The 16,850-nt window shown below is 40.6% G+C and overlaps 1 protein-coding gene across 1 annotated transcript; it reads right to left on the bottom strand.

Moving 5' to 3' along the window:
• Window positions 1-160: 160 nt before the first annotated feature.
• LOC117946607 (DOMON domain-containing protein FRRS1L) lies at window positions 161-4,162 on the bottom strand. Its single transcript, XM_034874869.1, has 5 exons — window positions 3,579-4,162; window positions 3,059-3,143; window positions 2,664-2,802; window positions 1,386-1,632; window positions 161-1,294 (listed from the first exon to the last, which is right to left on the bottom strand). The coding sequence occupies exons 1-5, from the start codon at window positions 3,781-3,783 to the stop codon at window positions 1,122-1,124; spliced, it is 849 nt and encodes a 282-aa protein (XP_034730760.1). The 5' UTR covers window positions 3,784-4,162; the 3' UTR covers window positions 161-1,121.
• Window positions 4,163-16,850: the final 12,688 nt, after the last annotated feature.

Here is a 16,850-nt window from a genome sequence, read left to right on the forward strand (position 1 = left end):
TTAAATTTACAGTTTTTTATTTTTATTAATCTTATCTCCTATGGTGGCCGTATACTGTTTGACTGACATCTGTCTGTTCATGCAAAGGAAGATATCTACTGTTTTGTGTATTTTATATTGTTTTCAAAGGCTTATTCATAATAAACACAAACATAGCAGATTGTTTCAGTTGGAGGTATTTTAACCTATCAATCAATTTTTAATAAAGATCAAAAGGCTACAATAGCAGCCCAGGGGGGAAAAATAGTCCATGTTCAAGGCAAACTGTTCTTCAATCCACAGGTTGCTCCTGTTCAGTGTGTTATTGCTTGCAACAGTAACTCATATAGAAGTCTCTCTCTGTTTGTACTGATAAACATGTCCAACAGCTACTGTGGTCTAGAAAGGGGAAACAATCTAAAAAAGGAAAGTGAGGAAAAGTGAGAGGAGCCAAGTGTTTGAGTGCCAAAGAAAAAGTAAACGAAAATCTATTGCATGGTAAGTGCATATTGTACTGTAGGCAGTCCCTATAACCTTGGAAACTATATTTTCTGATAGTACAAACAACAAATATTTAATCTTTTGATTTTGCAAAGCTTGGTATCCATATAAACATTAGACAGTAAAGAGACAGGAAGAGTGTGCGCAAACGGTTTTGAGCTGCTTGTTTTCTTTTGTCCTCAAAAAACCTTTGCGTTTTAGCAAAGTTCAACTTGAGCACTGTCTTCTCATGACCGGTGAACAGCGGGTTTTGGAAATCATTTCCAGATTTCACAGTGCATGCAGTACTACGAAGACTTTTGAGATATCCTTATTGTCATGTGTAGTAGTATTTTTAAAATACTTGGAAGCTATCATAAATACTGAAAGAAACTGGCATATTTAGACTATAACACTATCACACCTCTTGTTTTGTACCGACACCAGTACATGACAACTCTACAATATAGGTTTATTACGTGTCAGGATCCTCTGTTTGAGTTCAGAGTAATTAATATATACTCTCTATTGTGTTTACTAAATCTAAAACAGCGTCTCTTTGTGCAAACTGCACACTTGAATGTGGCATCAGACAACTTGTTTTTATTGCTGCTTCCTCTTCTCATCTCTCTTTGTTCCACCATGTGCTCTGCTGTGCTTCATTATGGTGTTCCCATTAGTAAGTAGAAGGTGAGGGCTACTATGAGCAGTAAGCAGAGGGGAGAATTGAAGGTCTGGTAGGCTGTAGAAGGCATGAAGAGGTCCTCATACTTATAGATGCTGATCATGCGGTCGCTGACAGGTGGATTGTCGATGTCATGCCTTGTGATGGAACCTATGAGAAAAGGTAAGATGATGTAAGATGTCACAAAAGACCAAAAAAAGCACAAAAACAGTTGACTTGATGCTAACGCTTGATCAATCACCTTGTATGGCAGGTCCCCATGCAAACAGGTAATACCATGACAGGTGTAAGTCCACAAGTGTCTCCTCTCTAGGGACGTATAACGGACGTTTGAAGCGGCAGGTTACCCGGTTGTTCTCAAAAATGCCTTCTTCATCTCTAGCAGGGTTCCTCTTTATTTCCTTAGCCCATTGGCCAACATTGTAGAAGTGATGAATCCGTACACGTCCATTATCGTCATGGACACAGCCCATGACATCGTCTCCTCCCTGAGGAAATAGGAAGCATGAAGAGCTTTATTTCAAATTGCTACACATTCATTTCTTGAAAGAATGTTAGATTCTGATGTAGAATTTTAATTTATTGGATCAGATTCTAATAATTTTAATGCAAGTGCAGTAAGATTGAGTGTTTTTTGCCAAAGAACTGTCACACAGTGAGATTGCGCTTACATGAGACTGGCGACATACTTTGACTCTGCAACTAATTCTTTAAACTTTTATTAAAATGGGTCATTACTCTCAACATGAGTGTAAGTTTTCAATTTCTTTTCCTGTAGGAATAGGTAACAAGTCAAAATCTCCTTTAATATTATCAATTGAAACCCTGACTGCATGCATGGGAAATTCATTTTCAACTGGCAGATATGCAATAGGTCATTATTGGGAGAACAATTTTGTAAGTGCTTTCAAATGTAAATTCTTCTGTAGTTAATCATTTGGTTTCACAGTCTATTGACTGTACGCTTTTAAAAAGATGCATCATTTGCAACACATCTAGGTGTTTCAGTATAGATTATGGACCATATATTTGCTCGACTGGAAATCCAGACCCAAATCCAAAAGATTAAGGGTCTGGCATTGAGAAATGAAAGTCACCCATCTCCAGAGATGGCACCAGGCGTGCATTTGAAAATCTCACTGCACTCAATTGGATAACACAACAACCCACGGGGTGACGTATGCAGAGCCCCATGCTTAGCTACGAGCGGAGCTAAATGGTAGATTAAACTGTCGTCATCTGTTTAGCTTGCCTCTGGCCCGCCTATATATGTGATTGGTGCCGCTCTGCTACAAGGGCATAGTTAATGAGCAGTATTACACAATGTCAGTAACTCGCTGATTAAATTCAAATTGTGCTCTCGCAAGAACTCTGGATTCCCAGGGTATGTATTTGCAGTAACTCAGTTTGATGCAACAACATTTTAAAAATTAGTTCTGCTATAAAATAACACAAATATGTGTTATGCTGTCCCAAACAAAATCCCAACTGTCAAAGTTGTTTTTGTGCAGCTGCTCACCATTTTTTTGTCAGAGGAGAAACCTACGGCCACCCAGCCATCTGTGTCTGCACTCATCTCATACTCCACATCTGTCCCGATGCGACGATAACTCAGAAAGTAGTCACACGTTTCTGCATCACATCCTGGCTTCCCATATCTGTACATAGACAAATAAATACTTTCACTCCACAGGCACGACTGACAAACACATTTAGAATACCAAAATAACATAAGGGATTTAACTAGGGCACTTTTGAAATTAATTTCCACTAGGTTTCAGAGAACAAAGACTACACAGTGGAGAAGGCCATGTTTAGTTCCAGTCTTCTAAAGTCAGTCCACAGCATCTAGGATCAAGGAGCCGAGGGGAACGCAGTTGCACTTTCAGAAAAAGATGTGTGTCGTTCTCTAACCTTATGCATCCTTTGGTTACTCCACAGTCGCTGACTTTGATTTTGGCAAAGGGATCCACTGGTGGCGCGGTAGGGAATGGATAACCTGCAAAATTCAATACAATACTTTGTTGGTTCCATACAAAAAAACAATTGATGCTCGTTTTCAAGACAGTCAAAGGACCAACTAGGGGGAAGCCATCTGCTGTGTGTGTGTGTGTGTGTGTGTGTGTGTGTGTGTGTGTGTGTGTGTGTGTGTGTGTGTGTGTGTGTGTGTGTGTGTGTGTGTGTGTGTGTGTGTGTGTGTGTGTGAGGAGGAGGGGTGGGCAGCTACCACCGGGGAGCTGGCCTGGGTGCTGAAAGGCCTTGCACAGTGGAGACAGGTTGGACACATGACAAAATAAACAGCACACGTACAGTTTCGCTTGAATTCTCCTTGGTTATGCTTCAAGCTTGCATGTTAGAAGTTTGTCTATTGCCCATGACCTGTAAACACAACTCCCCACCTGAGAATCTTTAGTACAATGCATTAGATCCTTACCGTCATCGGACAGATATCTGGACTCCAGGAACTCGGAGGCGAACGTGCTGTAGGAGTCCTTGTGAGGTTCCTGATGTCCCGGCTCTCCGTGCTCCCCGTGGCCGGTCCGGAGTGCTCCTTCATCTGTGGGGCTCGCCGTAACCCCCCACCATCCGCTGTGGATCAGCAGCACCAACAGCTGCACGAGCCTCCGCAGGAAAATCATGGCCACAAATGTCAACAAAGATGCGGTAAAAAAACGACTAAAGCAACGTGAAATCAAATCGGATCCTTATCATTGTTTGAATTTCGGTATCTTCGCAGGTACCCATCGCAGCGTCACCAAAAATCATTCCCGCATCCCACTTGCCCGTTTAGCTGTTTACTCGCAGGGGTGTGGGGGGGTTGGGTGGTTCGGCGCCGATGACCGTGTGATTAAGAGGCTAATCCGATCCTAAATTACCCATATTTGTAATCGTACCATCTAATTCATCTACACGCCCTTAATCCTCTTTGAAATCCGAATCTAGATGCTGAGCTGTGTTCATTAATCTTCACATATTTTCATCCGAAATTGCCCAGATGAATGGTTTCGCCCGGCCTCCCTCTCTTCTCCCTCCTCGGTCAATCACAGTAACAACCAATGAGGAGCCGCTACGTGCTGTAATGAGGATCAATCAATTGGGGATTATTCTTTATTGTCAGAGGTAGAGGGTACTTCCAAAACAGTTTACACACAGTCTGATTTGGTGGTAGGCCTATATGAAGGCAGGAGGTTTAAAAAAAAAAGACAGGTTGGTTGGAAATGGAGAAAAAAATGATTTTAGTCCTCTTAAGGTTAGACTCTTGACACGCCAAAAAGAAAGTCTCTAAATTCCCTTTTTACTTACTAATTTTTCATATTCTTAGTCAGTTATTTGTTCAATTCTATTTCCTGTAAATTCAATCTTCTAACACAAAGGTTGATATGCTGTTTATTTAACAGTAAGTAGCTCAATTTAAATGTTCTTTGTCCAAATATACTGAAATCACCCTATGCAATGCCCACCCTGTTGTTAAGGCTAATTGCTTTGTATAAATTATTCGTATTGCTTGCTGCAAACAAATCTGGCACATGCATCCCACAGCTGTCTAATAATATGTGTATATTTGTATACAGGTCCAAATCTAGATACTTATTTATTTAAAATTGTGCAGCTTTAATTTGTGTGTTTAGTTCACAACGTCCCAATAAGATTCATTCCAACTGGAGAACTGCAGTACAGGTGACCAGTAACTGAACAAAACATCAAAAGCACCATCTCACTTGAATTAACTCCTTACTTTTATCCTTACATCATCTCTTTTTCAGTTGTTGTATGCAGTCCTGCCACTTGGTGGTGATATGAAGCTATGGTTTGTTTCATGTTCAGGTTGGCTTATAGTCTTTTCTTATTCCACTATCTATTATTTTCACTTTTCACAGAAAACCTTTCCAACTGATGCAGTTCACTATGTAATATATGAGACCGGCATGGGTAAGAACAAGATGTCTCATCAACTTTGGTTAAAGACAACAAGCAAAGTTTTACCTAAACATTTTTAAGGACTTTGTTCACTTCAGTGCCTTTGTGTCTTATAGTTTATTATAGTCTGATTAATTATGATCGTATTAGGCCTACTTAATCTATAGTTGAGAAATACAAAATCTAAAGAATCTGTAGCCAGTGAACTGCCTTTGACTCAGGAACACACTTAAGTGTGACAGTGACGTTGATAGTTTTACACTTGCTCTGTGTCCAGTCATTGTCATTCTCAAAGTTCATTCAGTCCATTTAGTCAACAATTTCAGAACTGTGAGCAAAACAGTGAAACTGCTTGCAGGCTCAACAGAAGGAATGTACATTAGCATCAGAATGTATCCAATAGAAATCATGACGGCAGTGACAATCAGATCTCCAGAAATATATATATTTATATGATATTTTGTATTGAATTAGTTTTATAACAAATGGTGCCAACATTAGACGATGATATTTAATGTATCATCACACACCTTTGCTAACTAATGAAGCACAGTTGGACTGCTGGTTTTACTTAAACTAATGAAAATGACCTAAATTGATTAAATATATAATATAACAAGATTTAGTTCTTTAGTTGTTCACTTTTGTTAAAAAAAAGTCTGTGTGTTCCAGATTTTTTTTAGCAGGGATAGCAGACGAGGGAGACACAAATAAGGCTGAGAAATGTTGCTGTTCATGTCTGTGTCCCATAGGTGATGCTGGTGTTACACAATCTAAAAAAGTGTAAATTGACAACAACAGTCAGAGAGATTAAAGGTTAACTTACATCCACGATAACGCGCACTCACACGCGCACACGCAGGCACACACAAACGCACACACACACACACACATAGAAGAGCAATATAAATCTTTTTAAACATTCAAAACACATGAACTCTGATATATGCACAAAGGGTGATAGGAAATAATACAATAAAAGCCATAACATAAACCTGTGGCATGTGTTCTCTTTTTCACTCTGAGTGTCCATGTATGTTGCAGTATTTCTGTGTGCATGTGTGGTTTTAAGTTTACACTGTGTAGTTTGCTGGTTTAAAGAGTGTCCACTCATGCATCTAAACATGGGGGGGGGGTGTTGTCTCATGCCTGCGCTCATACGTGTATGTACATACAAGAGTGTGTGACCTTTAACCCGTCCTATCTTCACACCATCTCTCTCTGCAGACACAAATCAACCTGATCAATCGCTCCTCTGGTTCTCGATCCACCTAATAATCCCTCGTTTATCCTCCTATTATTTTCACTTCTACCACCTGACCCTCTCTCTCTCTCCCTCTCTCTCTCTCTCTGTCTCTCTCTGTCTCCTTCCCAATTACCATTCTGTGTAGGGGGCAATGCTTGCTGGGTAATGTGGGACTCTGGGCATAGCAATCTTAAGTTAATAGCCTTAAAGGGCCACTCATTAACACAGACACTCACTATGTCTTACACACACACACACACACACACACACCTATCCACACACATCTGTCCTGGCACATCATGCCATAGAGAGAGATGGAGAGACGGGACATGATGGAAAGAACGAGAGAATGAGACAGGAGAGTGGAAGGGGCTGGTGAAAGAGAAGCGATGAGGAGAGGGTGAGGCAGGCAGGGTGGAGAGGGGAGGTCTGGTAAATGTCACCAGTGGGTCTCCTGGGCCTGAGAGATGAGTTAGTGACAGGAGAACAATGGAGGCTGGATCCTTTCAGAAACACAGCTGCTATGAGTGCATGCCTGGATGTCTTCTGCTTATAGCCATCACCAAGCACTTGTAAAGGCAGAACTAATAGAAATATGCTTGGCTAGCACACATCCAGTCACCCACAATTGTACGTCTGGACACAAGGTAAGCCCTGGATGTTATGAAGGATCAGCAGCAATGTGGATGGCTTAGTCAGGGCTCTCAGTCAATACCAGCCCCTGTAAACTTGTAAAGACTGGCCCATCGAACATGTGTCCTGCATACACACATCTACTCTGCCACAACTTCTTCTCTTTATTCTGTCACCCTAACAAACAAAGCTGGCAATATTCTATAGTTCTCTTAATGTCAACAAAATCCTCAAACTAATTGACAAATTAATCATCCTACTAACAGAATTGTTGATGTCACCAAAGCCTGAGCTTATTCATTTGTTGTCCGAAAAACATTAAGATTGCATAACGTTCACCAGCATATGCACTTTAACCTCAACGACAGACTCTTTTTAAGAAATTGATAAATCCTTAAAAAAAAAAATGCTGAGCTGTTTTTTTTAAAGGTTTTCTACTTTACTTATTAGGAACGAGTGGGTTTGGGGCAGTTGAATAATATTGAGAGACGTAGTTCATATTGCTGGTTTTGCTCTTTTGATGGGCTTTATTGACAATAAGTAAAGAACTTTGTAGAAAAATTGAACAACTCTTGTTATATTTTATAAACCAGGTCTGCCTCCTCTTTGCCTAAATATCTCCTGCAGGTAAAACATCTTCCCTCTCCACATTCCTTTTGTTCTATTTGGAGGCTTATACTGTAAGTGTAATTGCAGTGGTATCATGTATTCCCTCATACAGCTGCTGAAATAAACCTGTAGGTTAAGTCTTTTTTTGGCCTCTGAACTCAATGTTGGATAACTCCCACCACATTCTCTATCGGAGATCACTTATCGACTCACCCCCTCTTACAACGCCAAGCTATTACCTCTGTCTCTTACTCTCTCACACACACAAACAGTCATAAAGCAGGTCTTTGATCTGCAGGCCACCCCACCCCCGGGGCTTCATTTAGGGGTTGTCAGAAATCACTTTACTCACAGAGGACAGTAAACTCTACTGGCATGCTCTTCTGTCTGCAGAGCAAATTCACCTGCATGCCTACCCCATCCTTCCCACCTTCACACACACAAAGACACTAATAAACAAGACGTGCATCCTACAGGTTTATGGTTATTGCACTTATTGGGTAGTTCTAAGAGCGGCACATGAACAAAAGCACGTCTGTCTTTGTCTAATTTGCATATGTCGTTTGGTTTGTGTAGTTTGTCTGTTGGGGTCTCTGTGTGTACCAAAGGCTGAAAGCTTCCATTGTGCTGATTAAATGTTTGCTTTAGAGATAAGGAGGCACAGATGAGACATCGATCAGCACTCATTAAACACCTCCAACTGTGGTGACACACATTCACATGCACGGACTCAGCCACATGAACACATAAAGCTGACAAACAGAAAAAAATATTTGAGCTCTGAATGTATTTGATCTCATTCCAGCCTATCATACATTGGTCTCCTGCCATCTGAGTGACTATAAAAGCTTGTATTGACAGTTGACTCAAAATGCTTGTTGTCAGTAGACTTATCCATTAAGCTGTGACACTGCTCTCTCTCTCTCCATATAGACACGCTGACTGGCCAGGGCCTTAAGCAGTGATTATGGTGTTGGGCATTGGGAGCTGGGGGCCGCACCGTCATTAGTCTGGTTAATCAGAGCCTTGCTCCAGGTTAAGCTCCGCAGCCTCAAGAGACAGGCTGATGAGCTGAAAGCCGTGCCCAGCCTGTGGTTCTCGGGTCTGGGCTCCAGCGGCTCCCCTAGCCCCTGTCTGCTCTAGCCAGTAATCTATAACTCTCCCTTGGAGCACCGTGCGGAGGCTCAGCCTCCTGGACAACACTGACACACGATGCATGGTAATGAGACACACAGAATGACACACTGTCACACACACCTGTTCGCAAACACCCACACTTCCCACTGATGCAGTGTTAGCAATTATCACAGAGTTTCTATGAGTTTTCTCTGCCTGATTTCCAAGAGCATAATACTCAGTGGCACTCTAAAAACAAGCAAACCCCTCTGTGTTTTACCAGTTAGCAGTGACCTTGACTTAATGACCGATGTGATTTGACGTCTAAATGCTTAACTATACCTGTCCACGGAGAGCAATAATAACTAGCTCAGCTGAATGAGTGTATAATGACCACAGGGACTGTACACACTTGTACACAAACAAATTCCCATGGGACTACGAGGGTCTCAGCTCAGCAGGGCTTGCCATTGGCTAGCCTCTTCTATTCAAGCGTCCCCTGTGAGCTCATTAGCCCCAATCATAACCACTTCCCTATCTCTACTTTACGTGCTCCATCCATCGCCACCTGCCACACACAAATTACACTCTCCATTTGGATCGGACGGATAGTATATGTGTCTGTGACTGGAGGAGTGTATGTGTGTTTAAAGGACAAGGAAGGTCGGAGAGCCCTGAGAGCACCAACATTTCCCAGTGGACTTTGCAGACCTTAATAGAGAATTAGAAAAATGGGTGGGAGGTTGCATGAGAAGAGACGACCATGGGTGAAAAATAGATAGAAGGAGGTTAAGAAGTGTGTTTTTATAGTGATGAAGTGGATGACAACGTATCTGTTCGGAGCCCCTGTACTGCTCTTTTGTGCTGTGTGACCCAGATGGGCGGCGAAAGAGAAAAAAGAGAAAAAAGAGAGGGAGGCAAAGAGAGATGAAGAAAGACGCTTTTCATTTAAAAAATGAGTTTATGCTGCAGACACAGGAAGGACCCCAGAGAACCGTAGAATAGGACAAGACAACAAAGAGCCCCATCATCAGTTTAGTGAATGGATCTGTCCATCTATCCCTTTTATCTACCGCTACTCCTCTCTTAATCAGCCTCTCATTGTGCCATTAGCTGAACCTGTAGTCTTAATCAGAGGCTTGGCACAGACATCATCAGTATCCACTGCCCTTCTCATACACCTACACACACGCGCACAAACACTAAATAAACACATTTTAATGTAACACCAATCATGTCATCTGCTGAATGAGCCCTCCTCCTTCTTGTAGCCCACAACCCAAACATAATACATGCAACGCCTGTCCATTCCGTGTGTGAACTGCTTTTTGGTGTGAATCCCGAGGGGAAGAGTGAGAACGGATTCAACTCAGTAACCCGAATCAAGTCCTTTCCCAAATCTTTGCTGCATGAATACTGTACACACACGTCAATGAGTGTGTATTGATAATGTCCATTAGCATATTTATGATCATTGCCAGCCTCTTATTGTTTGGATGCTCCATTAATCTTCATCTGCTGCCTGCCGACTGACAGCTCAATCTAATAGGCCATCACTGGGCAGTGGGAACACACACACACACACACACACACACACACACATACACACACAAACATACACACATTAAATATGCATAGTTGTACATAAAGCATACTTGCATCAACAATTGAGGGCCATTGTCTCACACACGCAGACAGACACACACACACACTCACACACACACACACACACACACACACACACACAAAGGCAGCATGATTGACATTCACCCCTTTGAGTGTTATCACCGGAGGTTATCATCCCCAGCTTTGTGGGGGTCTGCTCAGCTTCTCCACATGCAGCGCTGTTGAGTCGTACCCACAGGCAAGTCTTTGTTCGTTCTGGGCCATAGGTGGGCGATTGTACCCCCTTGATCAGGTTGTACCAGGCCAGCCACTCTCTGTATGTTTGCCTGCACAAACACCCCACATACTTGATCTATCCCAACCCCTCCACCATCATCATTGTAGACCCCTTCCTTTGGTAGCCCTAAGCAAGTCCCCACCAGAACTATCAAACGCACCCCTCTGGCCAACGTCTGTAAAGAAACTCTCCTTCTGAGGTCAAAAAAGCATTAAAAAAACAGGAAAAATGCACCAATTAAGAGCGCAGCACACACACTGTGCACACAGATGCAGTGCCTGATTGTGTGTGTGTGTGTGTGTGTGTGTGTGTTTGTTTATATGATGACAGCATGTATTTGGGCGTGCACAAGTGAGCGTTCATGTAATGTATGCTCAAATGTTAATGTGTTTGTTTAAAGCCAGTATGACTGACTGACTCACAGCTGATTACTGGCTGAATGAGTGCTGGAAGAGAGCCAAGTTCAATGGGAGGTCGGTTCTCCTGTTGCCTCTTCCTTTTTCTCCCCCCTCATGCAGTACCTTGCTGCTCTAGGAAGAGCAACCAGGATGCCAGGATTGGGGTGTGTGTGTGTGTGTGTGTGTGTGTGTGTGTGTGTTTAGATCTAAGTTTATCTGGGATATAAATGTAAGATAGCAGATGAATAAAAGCAGAAAGTTCACAATATAATCTCTAACTTCACTTCTAAGTTGAAGGTTATTCAGCAGGTTGACCTGTCTTAAAGCAATAGGTCAACCTTTTGAGCAATACTTACTTTGTGAGAGATAGATGTCAGAATTGTTAACAGTTTCATGTCTGTGCATCGAAGACCGAATTGTCATTTTGTTTCACTTCATTTATTCATTGTTACTAAGTGGTATTGCCGCTATCAAATATTTCTCATATCTCCAACTCAGATTTGATAGAAGCCTGACCTTTTCTGACTCGGTGGCTCGTAATTATGGTCCGAAAGATATATATAGTTAGCTAGCTAGGAAAAGTGCTCCCAGGTTTTGAATTACACCTTGAAGTTCTGATAGGTCGTTTGTTTCTCCAACTGGCAATTGTCATTGGAAACATATAAAGGTGCAGTAGGTAAGACTTATAAACAAACTATCAGTCAAATGTGCTGAAACTGACCCTATGTTTGAGTAGAACTACATGAATCAGGTATTTTAAAAAATGAGACCGTTTTGGTTTTAGTAGAAGGGGGGGAGGGACTGAGAAGTTGTCAAAGTTCAAATGTTTTGGCCAAGTCTTGGATCTTCCCAATCTTACCTACATCACCTTTAAATAGGTAAACACAAGTGAGATGTGGGCATTGATTTAGAGATCTGGAAGCAAGCTAGGTTAGCCTAGTTAAGCATAAAGACTGGACGCGGGTGGAAACAGCTATCCTGGCTTGACTGTTTGTTTAATCTATAACTAAAAACAGAAAAAGTCAAAAATGATAACATGGTTTTAGGAAAAGTTACGCCCTGTCACTATTCGGTCTGGACTGACACAGTTTATACAGCCATCCAGCATCTTTGCAGCACCTGGGTACCTTGGCAACTTTGACAAGAGCCAATTGAAATCACTGCTCTCAGTTGTTTTTGGCCAAGTTCTTATATGGACAATGTTGATTAATATTCACAGACCAGAAAATGCATGTGTCTTCCAATACACAGCTGAAGCACACAATTGCTTTGTGAAAACTTTGATGATAATCTTATCAATGAGTTACATATACATATTTGTGTACCAGAACAGTGTGCAACCATCATTGTTTTTTCTTTGGGTAATTTTGTGTTGGTTCTCATCTGACTGCGAGCATCATTGACAGTGGACACTTCATTATAACTTTACATCTGAAAAAAGACTCCTTACATTTTTACAGATAAACCTCCTGTGAGTAAGATGATGTATAAACTCTATGGAATAATTTATCTTTGAGCTATAAGATGGTTTAAACCACAACGTGCAGGGTAGATCAAGTCGTAATGCCTCTCTTTTCTGGGTCATAAAGCTATTTTTTATAGAGGCTATCTATAATATCAGAGATCAGAGATTATAGAAATTTTATTGTGATCTCCCACATAGTGAAGAGTTTTATGTAGCTTTATTAAATCATTCCTTACCTCTGTGAGATCAGCTCCTAATACTGTTATGCCAGTGTGAGTATAAGAGTTGTGCAGTGTTAACATTTATGAGGAGTAAGCTAATATATTTGACTAGTTTATGGAAGCAGTAAAGAGTGAAATACATAATTTGCTAACATGTACCACGTAAAACAGCTCTTAAAAGACGAGCTGTGAATACAAATGTAGATTATCTATTGTTTAAGCATATTCTATCATTCATTACGAGGAAGGCTCTTTCTCCTCGCAGCATTTTCCAACAGTAAAACTTCTCTCGTATGAAAATATTGGGAACAAAAAGGAAGGCGATGCATCTTTACACGTCACAGGAAATTGCAGAAGATAATCTGTAGATCCAGATTGTTTGATCACTTTCAATCAACAGCTTTCAATATATCCAAGAGAAATGTCATTTTTGCATGTTTGTGTTTGGTCAATTTTGATTGGTTAAGATTACAGACGCGCACCATACCTATTTTTGCTGCTGCAACATATCCAAAGACTGGAATGGCACATCTCCCTTTTAAGTTGATATTGCACATCGAATGAACAGTATTATACATCTAACGGTACTCATACTGTTGCAAAATTATTATTATTATTTTTATTTCTTTTACATATGTTTTTATTTAACCAAGGGATTTTTCTTCCCTAATTCTGTTTGTATCCTCCTGTTTAGAAATATTTTTTAACGTTTAAAATTGTCTCCTCGATAGATAATAATTAAAAGGGATAGAAAGCTAAGAATATCATTGTACTGTGACTAAAGCTTTGAATCTTGAATGAAATATTGTATTGAGTAAGAAATATTGAGAAAGGATGGTTGTTGATGGTTGATGGCTGTAACTTGTTTTTCATCTTCATTTATATTTTTTGTTAAATTTTTATATATATATATATATATATACACACATACATACATGGACATTAGTGGACTATTACATTTCTGAATAGTCATATCTTTTATTTCTTATACATGCTCTCCAGCTGGTAAAAATGTCACAGTGTCCTTGCTTTCTATGTTTTAATGACTTCTACTGATCTTAACCCTACAATCATCTCATTTATTACTAAACCTGCATAACACGCACCTTATGTTGCTCTACACAGCATCCGCTAGTTGCATTATGTTTAAATCTCATTTCTCTGTTTCAGGGCAATGAGTCCATGACCTGGTTAGTGTTCCGGAGGTTCAGATTGATGTATTAACACTAACTGTGTTTTTTTCATCATCATCTGCATTTAGCCCATGATTAACTCCCAATCATATGGCGTGATTAAAAGTCAGAGTAAAAATATTCCATACATATTTAATATTCCACTAACAAGGAAACCAGCTCCCAAACTGCCAACAAAATAGATATACACCCATAACACGCACATACTGACACATACATCTCTCCTTTCCTCGCCTGAAAACACACCTAAACAATTCACAGCTATCTCCCCTACAACCCGGTGCTGGCTAGGTGGAATTAGAAAACCAAGCCTGTGGTCTCATTAATTAATTAAACACCATGTGCCAGTGGCACCTGGGTACCGGTTATCGCTGCCACTCAGACACACAGTGATCTCAATAACCACCCCCCCACAGGGCACGGAGAGAGGGGAGGTGGGGTGAAAGGGAGGGAATGGACATTGATTCCATTTTCACAACTTTGAGGTAAAGACAGTTTCTTAAAAGAGTAAGGAAAACAGGAAGGGATAGAAAATAGACTTCTAAAGTGTCTTTCTGTGAAACAGAAAAGTAGGACACATTTACACTGAAATGAGCCCATTTGTGGGTCTTTCCCTCCCTTACAGGCTCCACAGGGCCTTTTTATCATCTTGCTAGTGGGGCCACTAAATCACTGCAGCAACGCCCTTCTAATCATCTACTCGTAATACCTCTTCTTGTGGAAACACTGCACACACACACACACACACACACACACACACACACACACACACACACACACACACACACACACACACACACACACACACACACACACACACACACACACACACACACACACACACACACACACACACACACACACACACACACACACGTACGTGTCTGGCTATCTTTGTGGGGACCAGTTATTGACATGACTGGTCCCCACATGAATGCATTCCCTAGCCCCTTACCCTAACCTTAACCATCAAACCTAAATGCCTAACCTTATCCCTTACCCTTACCCTAACCATAACCTAACTCTAACCCTACTCCTAAAAACAAGTCTTATTCCTCAAAAAGCCCTTTAACGTTATGGGGACCAGCATCTTGTCCCCACAAAGATGTCAGGTCCCCATAAGTATACTGTATTCACAGTTTTTGGTCCCCACAAATGTAGCAAAATAGTATATTTTCTGATTGTATGTGCACACATCAAATATAGCTGCATCACTTAAAAAATTGCGGTCTATCACTGTTATTCTAAATGCTGGACCTTAGAATTTATTCTAAATTAAACCAAGGCCACTTGCACTAATTAGATCTATAGGGACAAATAATTTTCAGTTGTGAAAAACAAGCAGTATTGCTGTTGGTTTCTTTACATTTCAGCTTTTGAAAATAACTCGTCTGAATCAATACCTGAAGTGGGAATAGAAAACTCAATGCAGGTACCACACATTTTAAACAACCTAAAGCAAATATCTGAATAATTTATTTTTGAATGATTGACTTAGTGCCACCCTGAACCTGATAGAGAAATAGAGAACATTTAGATTAATAGGTAACATATTAGGCTGGTTACAGCGTCCCAATAATTGACTTTCAGTCTATCTGTCGACTTCAACTCACAGTAACAATGGACCCTTTGGGAAACTGGAACAGCATTTTTTCCCAAATGACATGGAGACAGGTGAACATTATTGAATATCTCCAGAAATGTTTCACTTGATGTATGTGCATGTTTGTTTGTTCGTTCACCCATTTAAGAGGTTGTATCCACATCTCCCAAAATGAAAGAATTTTGGGGGACAATAACTAAGAAAACTGATAGCTCTAATTTAATGTGTGCTTGAAGAATTACACCCATTAGAGCATATGTATTGAGCCTAGTTATTTCAAAATCTTCAGTACTTCTGCAGGTCAGCTTTGTTTTATGAATGTTGTCTCACTTTGACTGTCCTTTATTGGTACCAGTTGCTCTTCAAAAAAAAGCAGTCAAATTATTTGATTTCATGTCCATCGTTTTTAATTTCCAAGTTTGACATCGTAAATATAAATTTCTTCTCACTTGAATTCCATGAGGAAATCAAGGAAAAGAAAAAACAGGTGTGTGGATATTGTGTACTGCTCTAAGTTTGCTTTTGTTTTTCTTTAGATTAATCAGAGTGTGTCCACAGCAGAGTTTGGAGTCTTGAAGGAGTTTGCATGTGTAGGGTCAGGATTGTCTCTTTGGGGTGTTGGAGAAGGCCATGTTATCCATTTTGGAGTCCGAGGTAATTTCTTTGAAAAGAAATTTGCACACGTACGGTTACTCAAAATGTACCTTATTTATTTTACAAAAATTTTGTTTATGCACTGTCTCACTGTATTTTCTCATTATTGTAAGATGAGAACATGACACAGAGAGCCTGCCGCAGCCTCCTTCAACAAATTGTTCCAAAGTCAAATGGTGATTGTGTTCTGAGAAATACCAGAATCTGCACACAGCGCATTACGGAGATCAAAGTGTCTCCAGGAACTCACATCAGGGTCACCAACATCAAGCACAACCTGGTTCCATCTCCACAGGAGAGGATGACTAATTGCTGTGAGACTTTTCTGCACCAGGAGTTCAAATATAAATGATGAACTTCAACAGTGAGCATTTTGCCACATTTGTTCAATATGGCGATGCTGTGTGCAACCAGGTTGCTTCAACAACACCTGAGTCAAAGAGATTGTGTGGTTAAATATAAGATCTATACCTAATCAGCCTATAATTTAATGTTCCAATTATTTATTCGTTTCCCTTTAAGAATGGCACACATGTTGATACCTGTACAACTCAAAATGATAATGCAGCAATGGATGGAGAAAGAAACTCCATGTATATCTGTCACACTGACTTTGTTAATGAGCAAAAATAAAACTCCTTCGCTGCTATTCTCAACTCGAGGCACGATCAAATCTGTTAAATCGAAAAGAAAAGAAGGTTGGCAAAACATTAACAATGGTTCTGTGCCTCTGCACTCACACGCAAA

Source organism: Etheostoma cragini, chromosome 6, assembly GCF_013103735.1.
Source record: "Etheostoma cragini isolate CJK2018 chromosome 6, CSU_Ecrag_1.0, whole genome shotgun sequence".
Taxonomy (NCBI): domain Eukaryota; kingdom Metazoa; phylum Chordata; class Actinopteri; order Perciformes; family Percidae; genus Etheostoma; species Etheostoma cragini.